Source organism: Malurus melanocephalus, unplaced genomic scaffold (assembly GCF_030028575.1).
Source record: "Malurus melanocephalus ecotype Western Australia unplaced genomic scaffold, MMel_1.1 scaffold_70, whole genome shotgun sequence".
NCBI classification, from domain to species: domain Eukaryota; kingdom Metazoa; phylum Chordata; class Aves; order Passeriformes; family Maluridae; genus Malurus; species Malurus melanocephalus.
The window spans coordinates 100,505-122,654 of NW_026623302.1; the positions used below are offsets into that span (position 1 = coordinate 100,505).

General features: G+C 41.4%; 1 protein-coding gene across 6 annotated transcripts in view; it reads left to right on the forward strand.

Moving 5' to 3' along the window:
• The first annotated feature begins 11 nt into the window (after window positions 1-11).
• The window catches only part of KATNAL1 (katanin catalytic subunit A1 like 1), a 41,001-nt gene continuing 18,862 nt past the window's right edge, over window positions 12-22,150 (forward strand). Inside the window, exons 1-6 of one of the 6 annotated variants that reach the window (XM_057366665.1) lie at window positions 12-91; window positions 6,072-6,178; window positions 7,489-7,572; window positions 8,470-8,645; window positions 17,480-17,640; window positions 19,580-19,748. In XM_057366665.1, the coding sequence (XP_057222648.1) occupies window positions 8,484-8,645; window positions 17,480-17,640; window positions 19,580-19,748 (492 nt within the window). In that variant the 5' untranslated portion in view covers window positions 12-91; window positions 6,072-6,178; window positions 7,489-7,572; window positions 8,470-8,483. Of the gene's footprint in view, window positions 92-303; window positions 414-655; window positions 5,432-6,071; window positions 6,218-7,488; window positions 7,573-8,469; window positions 8,646-17,479; window positions 17,641-19,579; window positions 19,749-22,150 lie in introns of those variants that run through there. The other 5 variants (XM_057366666.1, XM_057366663.1, XM_057366664.1 and 2 more) reach the window with 5 other exon arrangements.

Here is a 22,150-nt window from a genome sequence, read left to right on the forward strand (position 1 = left end):
CCACCCCCGGCCCCGGTCTGACAGAGCAGCAGAGTTGCGCCCCCTCCCCGCGCCGCTCCCGCCCGCGGACACGCACCCCCGGCTCTCCCAGGTAACGGCAAGACCCGGGAACGGGGGAGCCCCCATGGCGCTGCTGCCCGCGGCGGGCGGCGGCTCGGACCCCGCCAGGCTGAGAGAGGCGGCGGGGACCGGGGAAAACCAGCGGTAGAGGCTGGCGAAGGGCGGAAGGGGGGGGGGGGCTCTCGCGGAGCGTGCCGGGAAATGTAGTCCGTGCCCCCCGCCAGGCCCTGGGGGCCGGCAGGAGAAGCGGCGGGAGGGAACTACAGCCCCCAGCGCTCTCGACGGAAGCGGGGAGATAGGTGCTGCAGAGGGGACCCCCTGTGGGGACGGGAGGCTGACTCTGAATGAAGGCAGTGAGTCGGCTCTTCCCTCCGGARCAGCGAGGGAGAGAAGCCCCTGTGCCGCTGCCGGGGCGGGAGGGGCTGGAGGGAGGGGTGGTRCGGCAGGGCCGGCTGGCGGGATGGGCGCAGGGGCGGCGCGGGAGGGAGGTGGAGGGGTGTGCGCTGCGTGTGCGGCTGCAGAGGGGAGGTGCGGAGCAGGGCAGTGAACGGGATGTGMGTGGGGGAGAAACACGGGTGGGTGCCTGCGGTGAGGGAAGGATGGGTTGGGRGGCATGTGGATGTCAGTGGGAGAGAGAAAGAATACAAGGAAAAGGGCACATAGGGGGGACATACGTGGATGGATGTTATGAGAGAGATGTGCTGGAGGAGGAGTGATGGAGCAGATGGACGGAGAGGGCTGTGCAGAAGGCAGAGCAGACCGGAGGCTGGGAATGGGTATGGAGGAGGCAGAGGTCAGAGGGGGCCGGGAAAGTTTACCCAATGAGTTTGCGTTTATAGTTTCCAGTTATACGTCTCTTATCACGCTTAGGCTCCTTTGAGCTTGTTGCACTAGGTGGTCTAGGCACAATATTACCTTTTAAAAATTATTTYGCTGCATTTCTGCTTTTTCCCCTAAATTTCTGTCATTATGTCAGTACTCACATTTGTCCCTTTTCCCTCTGCATTTCCTCTGCTGACAGTTCTAGTCTAATTCTTTATCTAACAGCCATGAGGGGGAATAAAATTGCATAAATAAAATTCTCTAAGCATCAATGCATTAGTACTCCCTTGCATATGAATATTGAATGTCTATTCCTACTACAGTTTCACATTTCACAGAGATGTGAATGAATGCTGGATTTTAATTACAATTGCAGATTGCTGAGCAGTTTCTTTTTTCTTTCTTTTCCCCCCACCCCTATGCCAGCTATATCCTAGGCAGGCTTGGGCTTCTTGCAGCTCCTGGTACTTGGTGGACTGCAGAAGTGAATATTGCAGCATGCCTCCGGAGTGCCTGGCTCTTGGAGATTTGTGCCTTTGAGCAGGTAATGGGGAGGAATGGATCCTGCCCTGAGCTAATCCTAATCAAAAGATAAAAAAGTAAATAGAAGACAAGAAAACAGTAATAGGCCTTTATCTGGTTTTCTCTGTAATTAATATAAAAAATGAAGCAGATTCTTTTGGGGATGAGCTGAGAAATCTGAACATTTGATGTCTGTGCACTAACAGCAATATGCATATAGATGTATATTTTTTTAAAAAAGCATAACTATTCTACTTAAGTAATACATATTCTTAGTTCCAAAGAGCCAGTTCTTTGAAATTCAGAGTGGGGTTTGAAAGGTGGAAAAGTATTCACCCCAAGATTCTGACCTTATGGGTTAGGGCTATAAAYGTGTGTGAGTCTCTTAATCCTGCAATTATTCATGGAAAGCTTATCTGGGTTGCAGACTGGCTGAGCTGGGAATGCAGCAGCAGCAGCAGCAGCACTGAGTCTTTGTGGAGCTGACTGTGGTCTGGCAGGGCTCACGGGCTGCAGTGTGGGGGGAGCACGGGTGTGCTGTGTCCAGGGCCAGGTGCAGGAGCAGTTTCACTGCCTTTCTTGACACAGAGTCCGACCTATGAAACACTCTGAACCAAAGCTGGCACTGCACTGACCCATCTTGGGAGTCTTTGGTGGCATGTTTGCTCTTCTGTATAACTGGAAACTATAAACACAAACTSATTGGGTTTACACATGGTATGCAGAGAAGCAAGTGGCTCCACAAAGGACCAGAGGCGTTATTGGCTTGGGGCAGGTTCCACTTTGTTGAGCTCCAAACAGGCCCTACAGAATCCTTAATGTATGTGGGCCCTGCATGCTGTCAGGGGGCTGCTCCCATCTAAACACAGGCTTGGGTTTAAYGTGATACTAATGCTAGCAGCCCTGGAGGCTGTACTGGAGAGAGATACGTGGAGCCAGCCTGGGTCYAGCAGGCCTGAGATGGAACAGGCAAGCCTCTCACTGCCTGACCTGTGTGTGTATGAAGTTGTGCTCCCCAGAGTGCCCCACAGCATTTGTTTTAGCTCTTTTTGTCACCCAGCCTTGCTAACAAACACCTCATTGCCCCAAATAATAGTGATGTGACCATATAGGTGTGTCTGAAGCTGGTGTATGAGGTGCCTGGAGAAGGATATGGTTCACAGTCAGTTTTAGGAAYAGCACAGCCGTCTCTGATTCTCCTCTTTCTACTTCTTCAGAGAGAGCWGTACTTCAAAGGCTCTGCAAATGGCCATTTTATTCTCCAGTATGCTTTCTGTTTTGTTCACCAAACTAATGGAATCTCTAATTAAAATCTCTAAATYAATCTTAAATTGAAACACTGACCACCTATTTAGTGTTTTTTATATATTTGCTTTTAACTTATGGTGCATGTCTTTACTTCATTTGAAGATTTTTTTTTCACTTGCRTTCAAAATAACTCTCTGTTTCAAGTTAAGTCTCAAAAGAATGCACACAAAAATAGTTTGAGGCCTGCATGCATGCTTCTTCTCCTTCCCACTTCTATACACATTTCCCCATGACCTCCACGTTTGCTACTGCCCAAAACCAGTTAGCAGAAAGCACTTGACTGAATTGAGAGATCCCTTGGTGCTGGGTTTCCTGGACCACAGTATGTGTGTGTGTGTGTGTGTGTTTTATCTGGCGTGTGTGCTGCTTTGAAGAATGACATTACCTGCTGCAACCCCAACACTGCTGCTGCCATTGTAGCCAGTCTTGTCACTGCTAATGCACACAGCAGAAGGAAAAAACAGCACTGGCATAGCACATTTCTCATCTTTGATTCATTTACATAGAGTTTAAATTCAGATCTGCTGGAACTGAGTCATGTCCTTACTTACAGATATGTTTCTAATAGGAGTTGTGACCGWGTGAGCTCATGATTGTTAGTTTCCACAACAGTCCATGGGACCACAGCTGCATGTTTAAGCAAAGCCATGTTAACAGGGAAAGATGATTTTGGCTATAGAACTTGGCCAGCCTTTTGTTTGTTTGTATTTTATCTGACAACGATCAGTTAAAATGCTGTTTTTGTCAGGCATATGTAATGCCTGGTAACTGTCTGCAGCATCAATGATTGCTTCTGAACAGGGATAGTTAATTATTAGAAATGAAGATCAGTTGTTCTGCACCCAAGACCAAAAYAAAAGAGATAATCTTTATAATAAAGCAGGAAAGACTTACTTAATTTTTATAATTATTGCATTTTTAATAACTTATTCTTAAAAATCAAGTAAAATGAATAAAGCACATGAAAAAAATATAGCCTGTATTTCAGTGAGAAATACACTTCTGTAGGCTTCTAGTAGGAATCACGTCATGTGGGGAAAAACTTTTTGTTCCTCTGACAATTTTGCAGTCAGTGTTGCTGTTTATGCATTTTCAGGTAAAGCATTGTCATATTGTTACATGTCTCTATTTTAACAACTTTCAAGTTTGAAATGAGACTGAAAATCAGATCATTGTGCTATTTTAARTGAAGACATAATTGAGGGAGAGAAAACTGTTTGAAACTGGTCAAAGCTGGCTTACAAAACCAATATAGCCTTAACCTAAGAAGAGCAGGTTTCGTTGTAACTCATACATTGCGTTTCGAGATGCCCAACATCATGCATGGCTTATTTACAGAAAATGAGAAACAGAATTAGTAACCAATCTTCATCAGCGGATGTCTAGGCCTTGCCAAACGTTCAGCTGTCCAGTCAGCATTACTGCAGGGCTGCTGTGATGTGAGAGCGTATGTGATGTGAGAGCAATCTCAGGGAGCTGTGGAATGTTTTTGTTTTGCCTGCGTAAAATTTTGATSACAGAAAGACACGTCTGTCCAGAAAACGCCAGGTATGGTATAGCCCTCTCAGTGAGGAATTAACAGTTGTTTTGGAGAAAAGTCTGATTAGTGTATTAAAATAAGGCTTGATATGACTATTGAAACAATGAGAGTAAAGTGAAAGTGAGTAACAGCTCATTAGAGTCATCTGTCCTATGCAAGGGTCAAAGGCTTGTGGAGATAATGGCATTCAGTTGTGTCGCTGGTTGTGTCAAAACACATGCACAAAAGAGACACTAAAGATAGCTTCCATTTTGGCACTTGCAGAGTGAATGTTTAGGATCAAGCAAGAGGAAAAGCCCTGCTGCAGACCCCCTCTGTAGAGAAGGGCATTTGCTGCCTCTGGTAACACTGTGGTGAGATAATGCTGAGGGAGATGGGTTGAAGAGGACCAGTCCTGTATCCATTCCCACTGATGTTGCACACAAGTTTGGAAGCAGTCCCCCTTTGCCTGTCATTCACACGGTCACTGTATCTGCCCACGGACACGTTTCTGTGTGTATAAAGCTTTAATGTTAAAATAGGGACTGCCTTTTGGATCTTGCTCAATGGTGTGTTGCTTTAGTTCTGGGAGAAAATTTTTTTTCTGACCCTAGACAGGGATCAGCTCAGCTTATGCTCCAAAGAATAGAGATTAATATCCCCTGTGACCTTTTAGCCTAGCTGCTGCATGGTTTTTAACAAATTGGCTTAAGAYCCCATGTGTGGCAGTTATGCCGACATGAATGTCTGTAATGTCTCTTCTTGTCATTTATCCGTGAACTAAGAATTTCCAAGGATATCTTGACGTGCAGTGGAGCTGTTACTGTATAGTGCAGGACGGAACCACACAATGATAGAATGAAAAGCTGGTGTCAAAAGTAATATGTAAAGTGTTCTGAATGTACTTGATAAAAGTTGTCCCTGGCTGYATATTTACTTAAAAGATGTGACTGTGGTATGGTAGGAAAATTAAGTATCTAAACAAAGCCCCAAGTAGCAAACAACAAAATCCTCTATTTGTGATTTCTGTATTTCTGGTTCCTTGCATRTTTCTGATGTTGTATGAACTCTATAATGAAATGTAGAACATGTACTAAAGACTGAGTACATAACATGACAAAGCTCTCACCTAGTTCTAGTTACTTTTCCCCCCTCCCTGTCCCTGGCACTGAAGAGTGGAATGTCCAGATAACACAGGAGGTAATTCCTTCCTAAAAAWGTTTTTTTCCTTGCTTTTGGACTGATTTGTTTTGTTTGCTTTGGTTATTCTGAAGTAACATTGCCATCACTGGTGTGTGTAAGAAGCTTGTAATTTGTTTAAACCATTTTTAGCATTAGTTTTAAACAGCAGTAGAATCTCAGAGAACTGCTTGGGATTCCAAGAAAGCACTGTTTTACAACTGAGGCCTACAGCTGCTGTTTCAAATATGGCTCRGGTGCATGGGTAATGTTATACTCACCTTTTCAAGCTATATGAYCTGCTTTGGTGTCTAGGGTAGGTGATAACTAAAAACCGAAGTGCCTGAATCCACTAGAAGGATCCAGGGGCTTTTGTCAGCTGAGCTCTGGAGGCATTGATCGCTCAGTAGGTACAGAGATGTACAGCCACCAGCCCCTCTCCATGCTCCAAGTTTCAGTGCCTGTTAATGCTTTATAAGCTCTCCAGTGTGAAGCATCAGGCATCAAGCTCATGCTTAAGATTTTGAATCACCAGCATGAGGCTAGAAGCCCCCAAACCCTTGGTAGCTGGAGGAAATGGGAGAGTCTTGTTTGGTTTGCTACTGCAGTTTTTAAACCATGTAAATGTTTCTGTGTCTGGCTTCTCATCTTCCTTGTCTAGCCACTGTTCTGAAGTGGACACGTTTGCATCGCTCCTATGACTTGCCTCCTGCCTTTGGATTGATCCAGCTTCCATCACCGAGAGAGATGAGGAGGTTGTCTCCTCTGGTGAGCAGGGAACTATTCTGGAATTGAGGGCAGTTGGATGTGAGTGCCCTCTTAAGGCAAAAGAAAGTCAAATACACCCAGAGGGTGGGAACTAGCTACAATAARGAGGCATGAGAGATTGTAAAGCAAGCATGTGTTCTGTTTAAYGGATTTTTAGGAACTGAATTCAGCAGTTCCTTAGAAATGCCTTATTTACTCTTTCTCTTTCACTACATGTGGGGAAAACCTCCAGAGATTTGAGGAATATTTTCCTTAATGGTGACAGGCTGGTTGTGAAGCRGATCCTAATCTGGATGGGTTTGAAGATGGGTCAATGAATTGTGYCCCAAATGGTGTTCTGTTAATTTATAAGTTGACTCATGAGATCTGAATGGGTTATAACCTATCTTCAGTTCCTATCATTTTATCCATTTTTAGTGTAATGTGAGTGACATCACTTTTTTCCTATTAGTTTTGATCTTCTGTATTTAAAAATTAAACAGTCTTAGYTGCCACAGATCTAGATCTTGGTAACAATGTATCCTGCCTGTGTTAGGAAACAACATTAGAGTTGACACCCTTTCCACCTTAGATTTTCTCCTGCCCAGAATTTTACAACGAATAGTAGGAATGATGTGCAAGCTGAAATGTGCAACACAGCATGAGGACAGGTAAAGCCCAGTGTGTCCTGCTGCGCTTGGTGAAGTGTCAGCTGTGGGGTAGCAGCATGTTCTTGCCATAGAAGTATTGAGTCACACGGAAACTGTGACCTGTGGGTTCAAGTGAGGGTGGCAGGTTTCCATGGCTTTGTTGCAGGGAGTGATGAGGTGGTGAAGCAGACACTGGAGTGCAGCTTCATGCAGCAGTAAGGACCATCAGTTTGGCACGGCTGGGAGGTGGAGCAGGTGTTTGCTCAGGGCAGAATGAATGTCATGTGGACAACTGTTTAAATTGTCAGGGGTTTGAATTTTGCACAGCACAATGGAATACAAAGACACATCCTCCATAATACCATCTTGCTCTAGTCTTGTCTATTTATAAAACCTGTATATATGAAACCTGTTAACATTTTTGCAGCCCACTAGGATGGCTTCTGTCTGCTACCACCAGTTCCTTCTGTGTGTGCCCCTGTACCACGGGCTGTTTTCAGCTGTGCAGGCTGAACTGTTAGTTTGTATCCCTCCTTCCCTGTTTTTTGTCCACCTCCTTGGTTTTGCCAAACCCTTGATTCAGCTAGTGTATGATCCCCTGGAGCTGGCCTCCTCCCTCTTGGTCAATGCAGGTCTGCATTGCATAACTATGAATTGCAATTTTTTATTTTTTATTTCCAGGGGTTTATATCTGAGTGAATGTCAGGGACTCCACATACACTGAGTCAGAGAACAAGGGAAGGGAGCTGATTCTCCTTTTGTGTGGTAAGGACCTAAACTTTGGGTCACATGATATTCCTATAAGAGGGCAGGCACCGCTTCAGTCTTGAACCTTAAATACAAACCTAGCTATACAACTAAAGTTAGTCACAGCTTAATTTTGAATGTCTGGGTTGTTGCTTTCCTGAAGGGTTACTGGGAAAAGTTGGGCTGTGGGTTTGCCTTTAAGTCGTGCTGCAGTTTGAGAGCTAGGGCAGGGTTATACTTTGGGAGTCACTGTTCTAAGGAATGTTGAAGTGGATTGGTAACCCTGCCATAAATCCCAAAGGGACATGTTAAATTTAATGAAAAAATTCAAGTCAGCATGCGGATGTTGGAGTACTTTGAAAGAATATTTAAACAGAATGAGTCTCTCAACTTCATCTATAGTAGAGCAGTCATTCAACCATATCATAATCTCATTAGGGTGAGGGCTCTTGAAAGTGTGAAGTGCTGACATCCCTGGTGCTGGTTGGCACATTTGGGCACATATGTAATACAAAAGTATAAAGAGCAATTTAATGCCTCTTGTGGTTTGTGATTCACGGGTTGATGGCTGCTAATATATTGTGGTGATCTACAAATGRAAGTTTAGTTTGTTAGGTTCACTGTAGGCAGAGCATTTAATTTTCTTGCATTAATTTAACAGGACTGGGGCCAAAGGCAGCAAAGAAGTTGTATTTTTTATTACTATAAAAGAGTTATAGTTCATGATCTGAAACCTTAGGCTAGTAAAGAGATACTCTAGATGTACTCCTGTAGAAGAGCAGGACTGGATGGGAATGGGGTTGGGAAGTCACAATTCAGCTATGAGAGAAATAACAAAACTGTCTGAAGTGTCACTGTCTGAACTATTCTACAGCATGTGAAATTCATTTTTCTGGTGATTATGTTCTCTTTTAGATTTCTGAGTGAAGATGAATTTAGCAGAGATTTGTGATAATGCCAAAAAAGGAAGAGAATATGCACTCCTTGGGAATTACGACTCTTCTATGGTATATTACCAGGGTGTCATCCAGCAAATCCAGAGACATTGCCTGTCAATCAGAGATCCAGCAATTAAGGGCAAATGGCAGCAGGTAGCGTGAGATAACATTGATATTTGAAAACCACACTAGAGTTTCCAAACCTTGTAAGATGTGAAGGACTTAGATTTCAGTGATTTTTTGCAATATTTTTTTAACAGTATTTTGTTGATAWTCATTGGAAAATATTTTTTGAAGTGTGTTCAGAAGAATTCTGTTGTTMTAACTGAATCAATTCTTTTGTTGTTTTCACTTAGGATGTCTAATTCCTGGTCTGTTTGTGTGTGCATGCTGTCTGTGATTGCATATTTTTGAAAAACTGAGGACTTTCTTTTCACCTTTTCTCTTTTGGCCATCTAATGTCCAGTAAACTAAAATGGGAGTGGGTGGATTAGCATCACTAGAATAGTTGTCTGAGTAGCATCTGACTTTTAAGACTATAGTGTACAAATTTGTTTCAGGTTTCTAAAACTGCAGGTAATACCCTTATCCTGAGTCTTGCACATATTCATCTCCCTGCTAAACCGAGTGTTGAAGCSCTGGAAGTAATCTGCAAGTGAAATGTAAAAACCCCAAGCACCGCATTTAGCACTTTCGGTATTTAGGTCTTCCTTACATATTTTGATCCCATTTTTCACGGTACAAAATGTGTTCATAAATCTAAAAAAGGAGAAAAAACATATAAAAATGCATTCTAGAATAAAGAATTTGTATTACATAAATAATATGTTTTGAAAGAGTAATTATCTCCTATAAAAGATAGAATTTTGCAGTAGTACTTAAAGAGATGATTTAAATAAGTTTTTCTAAATATCATATGCTTAAGTGGTATCACTTAAAAACAGAAGCAAATTTTCCTTTTTATAGCAGCAGATGATTTGTTTATGGGTTTGTGTCTGAAACATCTGAGACTAACAGAGTATTTTGTGTACTAATGRGTACAACAGTGTTAACAATCACTTTGTAGTAACGGGACTATTCATAGGTGTTTATCATAGAACTGTAGAAATCTGTTTATGAAGAGCTTGTCTGTGAAGCATGTGTGTGTACATGTAGCAGAGATAGTACCTAGCTTTCCTGAAAGAAAATGGTGATGTTAATATGAGATAGCTGGATAGTTTAATAGGAGATAGTCACTTTCAAGTACTTGTATCCAGCTTTTTCCCACCTCAGGATGTGCTGATACAAGATACTGATATCCAGTGCTTGTCTTTAGCTCCTTACCAAAGTGCCAAACTTATAGCTCATGTGRAAGTAAAGCATGAGGATTTCCTCATTCTGCAGCTGAACCACTGTATTGTCTTCACATCTGGTATTTAGTGTTTCCTCTGATGACATTGATTCTTCCAATAAACTTTTAACAGTTCTTGTGTTGTGAAGGTCACTTAAGTCTCGTGCTGTTTGTGTTATTTGAACTGTTTCAGAGAAGCCTGTGCACCATGGAATGTGTGCTGCACACTGGAGACAAACCTCAAGTACAAAGGCACCATTAACACAGTTTCCAGAGCTATTCCCTGGGAAAGGCAGCTGGCTTTCTAGCAGAGGATCTGAAGTTGGCACCTTCTCAGAAATTAGTCCCTTTAGGCAAGAGAAGAATGGCCCCTGACCATGTCACATAAATGCTTTAAAGAACTGTACCAAATAAGATCTGCAGCTGGTAGGGTAGCATCTGTCACACTACGCTCTCATATTAATTTTGAAACTTCCCAACACAGTAGTGGCAGATGAGCATTGTCAGAGCATTGCTTTGCCATTACTGGTGCCAGTGTTGGCTCAGGCACAAACACCAAAAAGTAAGAAGTGTGACTGAAAAAAAACCTGCAGGGCTTCATCCCTAGATTGTTTTCTTTCTCTTTCGTTTATGGGAACAAAATAATAGAGCACAAAAGCAAACAATGCAGCCCTGGAACTACTAACTTTTCCACACCAGAACCTGAATGTTTTGGTGAGACCTATAGAGATAGACCTGCTTTCTTACCCACTCTTTATAAATAATTGTTGTGCTTTCTCATTCCTTAAGACAGACTAAGGAGTTTGATGATGTGGATGTTAGCACTACTTTCCAGCTCCAACAGCAGCTACATCCAAACTGTCAGTCACATTCAGGTAGCTGTCTTGACAGACAGCCTGTTAAAAAAAATTCAACCCAGAAGCTGGATCACAATAACATTCACTCTAACATTCACTCACAATATTAAATTAATATCTAGATATTATTTTTAGATCTTTCTCATTAAAGAGTTATGCCATACACATTATATAAGTGTAGCAAAATTCAGGTCCAACCCACTTGATACCAGTAATGGGCAGAAGCAAAAGATTCCCATACCAGTATGGTTCTTGCAAGTGGCTTGAGAGGCAAAGCAACCCTTAAGTCGTGGTTAAGGGGGTTAATATAATTGATTTTTACCTGAAATTCTGGGTCCTCTAGCATATGGAACTAGCCTCTTCTTCAGGTTCTTCATCTTCTCCATCATCTGAGGAATCTGGAGAGGTTAACACCACTGGTACMTTTTGGAGGTGGAATTTAGCAGTCACTAACACTGTGTGCGTAGAACTTTTACTCTTGAATATCCATGTAGGTAAGTGCTCAAARAAGATTGTTACTTAAATCAGTTCTTCTCTGGGATGTACTGTCTGCATACACATTCACAATCTTGAACCTTCTGAAAGATTCCTGGGATGCTGAGTGATGGCATGGAACATCCCCTTCCTTTCTGTACGTTTATGTGCAGCTCGCTAACAGGGTGTTTATCCTRCTTGTACTTCTGAGGAAGTGAACTAAGTTTTGCGTGTTTGTGGACATGTTCCCTTGTAAAACAAAAATGTTCATTTGAGGAACAACTCAAAGAATAGTTCCAGCTGTGGCTGTGCAGCTGGCTAGCTCACATCTCTTACATGCACCTTTGTTCTTGCTATTTGGTCTCTTCTCAACAGTGGTGCTCCATCCTGAATAGGTACCTCATGCCTGGTAGATCTGTTTTGTTGCCTTGTCTACAACAGAGGATTTTTCCAGAAGTAGGGGTGAACCAGAAATAGTTGGGATTTTGGGTCAGATTCCCACATGCTCTTGATCTACCTCTCTTTGTTTAGGTGTCATTGTTACAGGTTGGTCTGGACAGAATGGTGTTCTATGCAAGTATTTGTTGGGCTGTATTTCATGTCACACTGACAGACATTGTCAGCTTTACAACTGGGCATCTTGATTACAAGGATTCCTCTTGCTTGTTGCTGATAGATAGGATGAGGAGCAATATGAACATGTTAACATCATCTCCCTTGGGAACAACTTACTGGCTCCATTACACCTTATGCGATACTGCTTCTGGGAATTCAAAATCARTGCTGATCAGGGGACAGGGATTTTGTTACTAGTCTGGCACACCCTGCAGAACTTTAACAAGACAAAAGATGCATGCTGAGGATCCACCAAAGCAGAGACATGACAACATAAAAATTCATCTGACTCCATGGAAAATTCACAGCCATTGATCATCTTTTCACTGGCTTCTTTTGGGATTATCAAGGGTGACCTGCCCTTGAGACTTGTTTTTCATCCAGGGAGTTCCCAGCTTGCTCTTGGAGTGGCTGAGTGTAGTTCCATTCTTACCTTCACTCCTAGGCCTCCTGARCTCATTTGAAAAAGTTACTTTGTTGTGCTTTGAGGTTTGGTTGACAGGAGGGCCTGTTCATTCATGTAAATGCAGGCTGCAACTCGTAAGATTCAAAACCAGAAGCAACTCATCCTTAGCAAAACGCATAGGTAGGTTTAGTCTCATGACTGCCACTGTGAACTTTACTTGTGTTGACATTCTCGCTGTTTATTCTGAGAGAGTTTCTTGGCTGTTGCAGTGTTTTTACTARACAGCTGGCTTGTGGGAAAGAGCTGCTTCAGTGACAGTTCAGCAGCTGCAGAATGACAGCAGAGCATGCCCCCGGGAGATCGTACTGGCTTACGACAAGGCCAGTGGCTGTCGAGCAAAACCTGCTGCGTGTTAGAACCATGTGTTGCACAAGAGCTGAGAGCATAGGGGCCTCCTCTGGAGCTCAGGTAGGAGTWCAAGGATTCCCTGAGTGCTTGGAGCAGCCAGCAAGGGACCCTGGCTGACTGTGGTCACTGGTGCAGGTGATTAGGTCCACTGTATTCCTGCTTAAAGGATAAAAGATGAATTCTTTTTTATTGTTTCAAACACATTTTGGTCAATCTGTGCTTTTATGGTTTTGCTTCATGCCTGTTTCATTAACATTTAGTAGGTGACTTTGTGACTAACTAAGAAACATCCTGTGGATAACTCATGAATAGCTGTGATTATAGGAACTATACCTTCACTCCATGGGATCAGACAGGATTTCAGAGCATGTTTTTTATATGATTTAGGGACTTGTTATTTTCACTTTTTAAAAATTGGAACTTGTTGAATATCTAACACTAATTGCAGGCAGTAATTTCAGGTTTGGAAAACACTTTTAGATGAACTTAAACAGTTTTTCTTCAGCATGTTAGAATAAAAAAAAAATCCACATATTATTTGTATTCACCAAGGTACAAATACCCACACTTATTGCAATGGGTGTAGAAGTAAAAGTTCTAGCATAGCAAATAAAGTCTGGTGATGTAAAACATACAACAATTGCCAGATYATGAAATACAGAAATGGGTTTTGTAATTACCACTAAGAAAGAGTGAGCTCAATTCTTGGTCACTGTGTTTTATACCCRTATGTTAGGATGTGTTTTCTGCTTTGTTATTGGAAATTCTTGGGGTTAGAATGTCAAAACAAAGCTGTGGGGCCATGTCTGAGCTGAAAGGCTTTTTATTGGGCCTTCTAACATCACCCAGTGCCCATGTTGCTGCTTTTGTGGAGAATGTGATGTGGCTGGTAGGGCCATCTGGTGTTCCAGAACCTGRCTATGGGGACCCCGTAGCTTCACAYGRTAGCTGAATCCAGCTGACATCCTGCCATACCTAGAGAGGCAGAGCCCTTCCCTGCCTTGTCTTCCCTCCATCTGCACCAGCTYTTCTCCCTCCTCTTCCCCCTCTCAATCGTTTTTTTCCTGGGATTCACYTTTCACAGGACAGTGTGCACATGCAGCTTGCTAACCCAGTAGAAGTGTCCTTTATTTTTTTTTTTAACCTCCCACGCAAATTTTCTTGACATCTTACCAGTCTGTCTTACTATAATCAGRTGCCAGCATTGAACCCAGAAGAGAAGTGGCAGAGTGAGTTTGGGGAGAAGAAGAGAAGTGRTTTCTTCCTGTTTGGTAGTGGTGAGCTGCTAATTTGGCCCACACTATCTCTTGAAACTGCTTAAACATAAATAACCAAAAGCTTTCTTCAKGCTCTCTAAAACCTGAGCTGGAACCTCCAGAGGCTTGTGGCCCATAAAAGTGTGTGTGATGGGGGGCAAAGAGACTGGGTGAGTCTCATCCAGTGATTTTCCTATTTGCAACCTTCCTAGGTTGCTTCAGAGTAGCACAGATCACCCAAAGATGCTGCTCATAATTCTGGCACAGCCTATWTTGGCTCATGTCTGGGTTGTTTCTCAGCTGCAAGGAAGTCTTTCTGCACCTGTTTCATCTGATTTGGTTTCTTTAAGGGCACTAGGTGTTTAYTGCTAGTTTTCCTTTGTGGTCCATCCATTGAGGTTTCCTTGTTTGTTGATTTGCCGGTACTGACTAAGAAATTGTGTGTGTATTTAAGAGTTTGGTCTACTCAGGACTGGCTAAGAGATGGATGGCAGATGTTAATCTATTTCTGTCTTCCAAAGCATCAAATAGTCACTTTCCCTCAGTTTTCAGATATCATCCTTCTCTCTAGTCCGATGAGGTGAATGACAGAATGCTGGCTGTCAGTGCTAGAAAGTTATTTTCCACCAAGTTCTCTGCATGTATTGGAAGGAATCCTGWCAGTACTTTTGGAGCACTGGAGTAGGAAGTGGTTGTCTCTTGGGGAGTGTTGCCCTGGAGGGTCTGTGCTGCATYATTCCTTTGTATCTCACAGCAGCTGTTTGGCTGGATTTATTTTTGGACAGGAGGGATGCGTGTTAAGACAGTTTGAAGGAACCAAGTTAGTAATCAATCCCATTTGTACCTCAGCTGGAAGCTCTCACACTGGGGAATGTGTCCACTGATTGTGTGATGAGAAAGCAAAGAGAGCAAAGCAAGGCAGGAATAATCCTGCCTGAGCTGGATGTCTTGTGTCTTTGGAAAGATATAGTTATCCYGTCTGAAATAAGCAGGACGGCCACTTTGCCCTGTGAAATGATCAAGATCTTCTTGTATTCAAGGTTCTTTCTGTACATACAGTTTCTGGTAAAGTAAATGTAGTGTCGCAAGATSTGTGCAGAGCTTGGGGATTCACCCTTCTCTTTGCCTCTGTTCATACCAGTATCTTGTATCCTGATGACAGTCACATATATTAATAAAATCATAGAAACTCTCAAGTTGGAAGGAACTCATAGGGATCATTGAGTCCAACTCCCTGCTCCTCACAGCACTACCAAAAACTAAACCACATGTCTAAGAGCATTGTCTAGACTCTTTGAACTCTGGCAGACTTRGTTCCTTGACTCCTTTCCTGGGGAGCCTGTTTCAGTGACAGACCACCATTTCAGTGAAGAACCTAATGTCCAATCTGAACTTGCCCTGATGCAGCTTTATTCCATCTCCTCATATCCTATCTCTGGTCCCTTGGAAGAGGAGATCAGCAGCTCCCTCTCCACTGCCCTCCTTGAGGAAGTTGTAGACCACTCAGCCTTCTCTTCTCCAAGCTGAACAAGCCAAGTGACCTCAGCTGCTCCTCTTAAGTCTTGCCCTTGCCCTTTCAACACCATAGTTGCTCTCCTTTGGACACATMTAACAGTCTGATGTCCTTATRTTGTGGCACTCAAAACTGCCCCCTGCACTCGAGGYGCAGCTGCCCCAAWGCAGAGCAGAGAGGGACAATCCCCTCCCTTGCTTGRCTGGYRGTGCTGTGCCTGATGCCCCGCAGGACACGCTTGGCCCTCCTGRCTGCCAGGGCACTGCTGACTGATACTCAACTTGCCATCAACACAAGCCCCTATTTGTCATTCCACAAGCGTGGTTCTAAAAGAGAGCACCCTGCATGTGCCCAGCGTAGTTAATTTCCAAGCACWCAGGGAGAGGGGAAAATCTCAGGCTAGTGGACACATCTTTTCACCAATAAACACCATTAGAAAGAATAGCCATAAGGTGTGATGCTGTTTAGTATGAGTTGCCTGATTTGCTGCTGTTACAACCTCAGCAGACAGGCTGGATTTGCAGACCACCATTCTCCTGATCCTTTGATTACTAAGAATCTGCACAGTAAAGMAAGTCTGGATTTTAGGCAACTTTGTTGACATATATTGATAGTCCTCAGTTGCCACCTTATGTTTGCCACAGGGTGAAGTCTGRTTGCAGGATTCCCAGGCAATATTTTTCCCACCTCTTTTTCACATGGTTGCGTGACATGAGCACAGTTGGGTGCCTGGTGTCTTTCTCTGGCTTTCTTGTAAGCTTGCTTCAGATCATGGCTTTGGATTCAGCCTTGCAGGGTATGCTGGCTCAGTAGTGTGCCTGGAAAGGTAGAGCCTGGAAATACCCTCAGCRTAATGTTTCTTTGTGAGAACTTTTAGAGCCTATGTGCCTTTCCAGTGGAAGGAAGAGTTCAGGATATCTGTGTGGATCCRTCTGTGGGCCTGTAGCAGGCAACATTCATATTGGTCTAAGGCAATGCTAATGGCAGAGTGCCAATATACTGCTTTCCAGGTGTGCACTGCATGCAATGCATGAATTAATTTTAGCTGTGCACCAACACTTCAGCAAACAGATGACTTCTGGGTGTTAATGRCCTTTAAGTGGGTAAAAAACAAATTAAGCATGGAAGTTGACCCCAAAGGATARAAGGCACCATTGAGTGATAGGTGGRAGATGGGTAAGATGCACTGAGGTGAATCCTGGTACACCCTAAGATTGTGCACTGAAAGCTTATGCTTCCAAATGAGAATGTACAATGCAGTTTGGGGCTGCTGGTGTATACTAAGTGCCAGTGACCTTGGCATCCAAAATTTGAGCTTGAAAAAGCCATCTCACTTAAAACAGAGAATTTCTATACAGATTTTACTTTTCCTAGGCTTCATGGAAGAAARTTCAAATGAACAAATATCAAGTAAGTAATCTTGAACTTATTGATTTCTAATTCCCCGATTAATGCCAACAGAAACTTCAAGTACAAAATTCAGTTACGTAATTCTGCAACCTAATTTCTTTCTGAGAAATAATCTCTTCTCATTTTTATTTTGCTTACTCATCATTTTAACATCACAGTATGCTATAGGGTGTTCCCATTTTCTGCTCTAATCTTTGCAATCCACCAAAGAACTGGTTTGTATTTTGACTGTATGGTCATGTTGTGCCCCTCACAGAAATAATTTTATAATATTATGCTTTAATGATTTGGCCAGTTTTATAACTAGGAATCAGAGACTGTAATCAGAGATATTTTTTTTTTGCCAGAACAGTAGCAAATATACTATAGATCTGCCAAGAACACCGTTACTAGTATGAGCTTATGTGTGCATACATGTCAACATGCACACGTTAATCCAAGCATCAGCACATATTACGGAAAAGTGATCCCTGCATTAGCAATCATGTCTGGTTGGGACATTGACAAGMAGGAAAATGAACTCAGCAGAGATTCAATTGTTTATGCTGCTGGTAAAGGTCTATTATCAGCCTGCTAGGTCTGGGATTTGCAAATAGAAAGGCTTGGAAGTCCCTGCCTTTGAGGGTAGCATATGTTTTTKAGGTACTTTCTATGTTTGTTTGGTTCTTTTTAAAGTTTGAATTGTAATAATTTTTAAATAATGTATGTATCTCTCAAGGTCCGACAAGAATTAGTTGAAGAATATGAACAAGTTAAGGGCATTGTCAACACTTTAGAGAGTTTTAAAATGGACAGACCTCCAGATATCTCTGTATCCTGTCAAGATGAGCCTTTTAGAGATCCAGCTGTTTGGCCCCCTCCTGTTCCAGCTGAACACAGGTAATGAGAGGCTCAAGCAGAGTGGGTGGAATAAAGTTGGGTCACCATAGTTTTATATTTGTTTTTGAATGCTTTTGTAACATGAAAATCACATTTAATTTACACATTTACTACTTTTAATTTAGTCACTTGTAATAAAGGCTAAATCTAATTAATTGGGAAAAAACARTTTCAACTACAGTCAGATTTATTGCTGATACTCTACAGAGAGTCACTCCTTTATTCAGGTAGAAGTAACTAAGTGCCTGGAACTAGAGTGCTGCAGAGGTAAGCTGGCTCTTGGTGACATCTGATGTTCTCATCTGCAAGGAGAAAACTTTTCCATTTCAGTTAATTTAGGCAAAAGAATTAATTGACGACTGGGAGTCTGTAAGGAACTGGAACTAGAAGGATCTTGAAGGGCATAGTGGTGAGAAATCACTCCCTAGCTACAGATAATTCAACCTGTGTTTAAGTCATTGGTTAGTTTAATTGCTAAATGTGTTCTGTTACACATGGTATATTTCTTCTGTAACCATATTTAAGGGAACTTCAGTTTATAGATTCCTTAAAATAAATGCTAGTGCATTTTCTGTAATCCCCATTTTCAACCTAACAGAGCTTGTTGGAAACAGATCCAGTCTACAGACAAGAATAACAGTTATCATGCCAATACTTTTCTAACATAGGAGCACAGAATTTTATTATGTGTATACTCACATAAGCAAAGCAGCAAAGTAAAATAAGATCTCTTGGTTAATGGAAAGAAATGCCATATAACTTTCTATGCTTTATGGTTATCAAAGAGATCTTTGCTTTAAAAAAAAAAACCCTAAGAATGTAAGTGCAAAATAAGTTTTTGCACTTTAGTGTGTGGTAGAAATAACTCAGATTTTCTGTGGTAATGTTCTGTAAAATTCAAGATGTATTTATTCTTATATTTTCCTTTGTGATAAAGTCCCTATAGGTTATCTGCTTTTATTTTTTAAGCTGAAATTTAAATCTTGTGCAAATAAGTAAGGAAACTTAGCCACTGTTCTATGCTGTTAAATTTGAAGAAAATGCATGAAAAGCAAAATGTTGCCATTGTATCCAGCAGTGTGTTTAAGACTGTTCTCTTTTTAAAGCATATTCCAGGAAAATATTTTTGGCRTTAACAGATTCTGAGTTGCTCAAAACAAGAATCAGCACAAGATTTAATACTGGACACTTTTTAAATTTGGGTGACATTCCTGGCTGTTTATTTGAGTTCTGTATTTCAAATCCAATCCCTAGAGAAAAACGACAATGACGCTTTGTCTTGAAACCAAATTCTCTCTCCTCATTCTACTGCTGAGTACTCTGACATTGCGGGTGATGTACACAAATATAGCTGCTTGCAGTTCGGCTCTGTTTGCTTTTGCTTTCAAGGCAATTTTTGTCTTTTGACATTCTTACACAGGGGAATGAAGTGAGAGGTAGGAGGATTGTTTAAAGTCCTCCCTCTTTAGTTTGGRGCCTCTCAAAGCTTTTAGTCACTTTTTTTTAAAAAAAAATTCTATTTGTTTAGTTTTTGTTTTACCAGGAATATAATCTGTTTGTGTGGAATTTCTGCAGGTGAATGTAGCCTAAAATAATCTCTTGATTTGAAGTCAGTGGAAGCTTCAATTTGAAGACTTCTGCTAAATTGTTTCCTCTTTTGTTCCATGGGTGTTGGTTTCTTTTAAGATTGATTAGGAGTATTGATCTGATAATGTTGTTAATTTTTTCTTCTGKTTTTTTTCTTCTTACTTTGGGTGTCAGACAGAACCAGAAATATGGTGTTGGATTTGAAGATATAGGAAAATAAGGCTTAGGGTCTTGGCAGCTTTAGTAATAATATACTAAGGCAATTAACAGAATATTAGAATCCTTCCTTTTTAATGTTGCTCTTTTTTTTCACTGTTTTTAGCATGTTTTTGTTGTGGTTGCTTGTTGTTAGGGCTCCACCTCAGATAAAACGTCCCAACCGAGATGGAAAATCATTGAAGAAAGACTCGCCAGGACTGCAGCCCCGCGGGCCCGTGGGCAGAGCACACGTGCTGTCCAAGGGGGAGAAGTCTTCAGGCAGCCGTGAAAGAGAATCTAGAGCCAGAGGAAGAGATGACAAGGTGAGAGATCGGAAATGACTTGACAGGGTAGTCTTGTGATGCAGCAGGTGGCAAAGGGAGCCACCCTTAGTCATTTAATACAGGTAATAAAAAGTCACAAAAATCCCATGCAGGAAAACATAAGGCTTTCTTTTACTCCCATTACTAAAGCGTGTATTGTGGTGATATTTATTAATAATGATACCAAATTAAGAAAAGTTTTGTCATGTTTGTTCTGATTTTGTGTGAGATTTTTTTGATGAAGGGAAGCATAGTGTCCTGTTGCTGAGGCTTTCTTACACTTTGAGTGAAGACCATGGGCTTGTCTTTAATCTCTAGGTGTCATTCAGGCATAAAGTCTCTTCTTCTCCTTTTCCTCCATGTTTGGAGGGCTTTTTTCCTTAAAGGAGCCCAATTCAGGTCTTTTGTAAAGATATGAATGTAAAAAGTACAAAAGTGAGACCAGTGCCCTTCTCTAGACTTTAAGAATTATGAATGGAGTTCCACTGTACCATTGCCTCTGCCATACCATAGCATAATTTAGGTGTATCTAAGAGTCCAGAATGGTTCCGTAAATGCAATGATGCTAGGTAAATCTGTGCCAAATCATTTGAAGTTACACATTTGAAAGTGATATGAGGGAAATGTATTACAAGCAAACTTGTAGCAACTTGCATTTTCTTTGATTTTTGAAAAGGGTTTTGTAATTATTGTAGTGTTCAAAAAGAATCTTTTYGCAACTGTTTTGTTTTAAAAGTAAAAGCAATGAATTAAATTAGACTAAGTTGGAGATACTTCTGAAGATTCATGAAAAAAAGCAGTGCTGAAGTGAAAGGAAAGGAGCAACAGTGATTCACTATAAAATGGTGATGTCAAAGACAGGACCCTTTTGGGGCTTGAAAAAATGTCAATGTTTTGCAAATCACTGTTTCTGAGATACTTGTGTTTTTAAATTTGTGTACTCAGTGCCAGGAACCAAGAACTCTGTGGTATTAATTACACAAGCTGAAAGTATACCGAAATGGCATACTTTCCTGACAGACAAAGATACAAGACACACCTTCCTGTGAGAGCACACAGTATTGTGCAGACTTTGATGGATGAATAAGAAAGGCCAGTTTTCTTCCAAATAGATTTGGTTAGTCCTTTTGTGACCTTTCTACTATACTTCTTGACAGCTTAGGAAAAACTCAAAGATATGCTTTTTCAATCATAAATTGTTTTCTGATGGAAAAGTGTTAAGTAATCCTAGCCCTTATTACCATCAGAAGGTAGGACCAGGCACATTTTCATCAGTGCCACTGAGTGACTGTACAGATCAAACATTTTAGAAATCTCTCTACCCTGGATCAGTAAKATTTAAAATAACAAGTGTGCCTCCTGCAAGCTATAAAAATCTCGTGAAGATCTGTGAAAATATTTAAAGTTTTGCCAGCTATATGGGGAATTGGAGTCGTGGTATGTGACAGGTTCACCAGATGTGCTTGTGTAAGGCAGCCTTCAAAGTCTTAGCTCTAATGAGGGTGAACTCTGCTCTCCAAGCTTTCCGGTGATGAGCATTATAGGGCTTTACTATAAGGAGCCTACAGCAACATGACTTGTATAATACTTGTCTCTGGAAATAATGTGATTAGCAACACTACTGCTGTGAGGTGCAGGAAAAGTTATGAAGGTGGTCCATTTAATATGGTACATTTTAAACACTGCTCTTATCTGAATAAAGTGGTCACTAGGTGGCAGAAGGAAAATATGTCTACTCCTCAAAAAATTCCAGTACATGTGCTCTTGTATTCCCCTTTGTCCAACTACTTGGTGGTTATTTTAGTTCCTTTGTCTGGGGTGTGTAACTGAAAATCACCCCAGCTTACAAATTCTCATGTGCTATATAATGATTCTTGTAAGGGATGCATGATTTGCCTTTGAGAAAGATTTTGAATGAAAGAAGAAGTAGCCAGGTGTGGGAAGTGAAATTAGTGAATGCAACTTTTTCACAGGCATGAAAATAAATTTACCTTTCAGTTTTATCCTTTCTTAGTTTACAACTGTTTGTTCTTCAGTTTCTGAGTTTGAATCATCAAACAGCTTTCCTTTGTAGCTTGGTATGTTGAATTAGAGAGATCTGGGAACTCCTCATGTTCAGTTAAAAATAATAGGGCAAAACTGAAGCTTCAAATKAAGTAACCAGGTATCTTTTCTCATACTGAGTGTTTCAGCTCTGCAGTTTTGGGGTTTGGGTGCAAAGCTCAGATTACTTAGAACATGTAACAAACTACCTGTTTTCTAAGAGATGTTGATTGCAGTGTAATACTTTGCATGCTGTCCTGGTTATAATACCAAATGTAATGCATTTTTTTTCAAGGTAAATATAGTATAGTATGTATTATTTAGAAGTGTGTTGCCTTACTTGAAACAAAAGCCTTGTT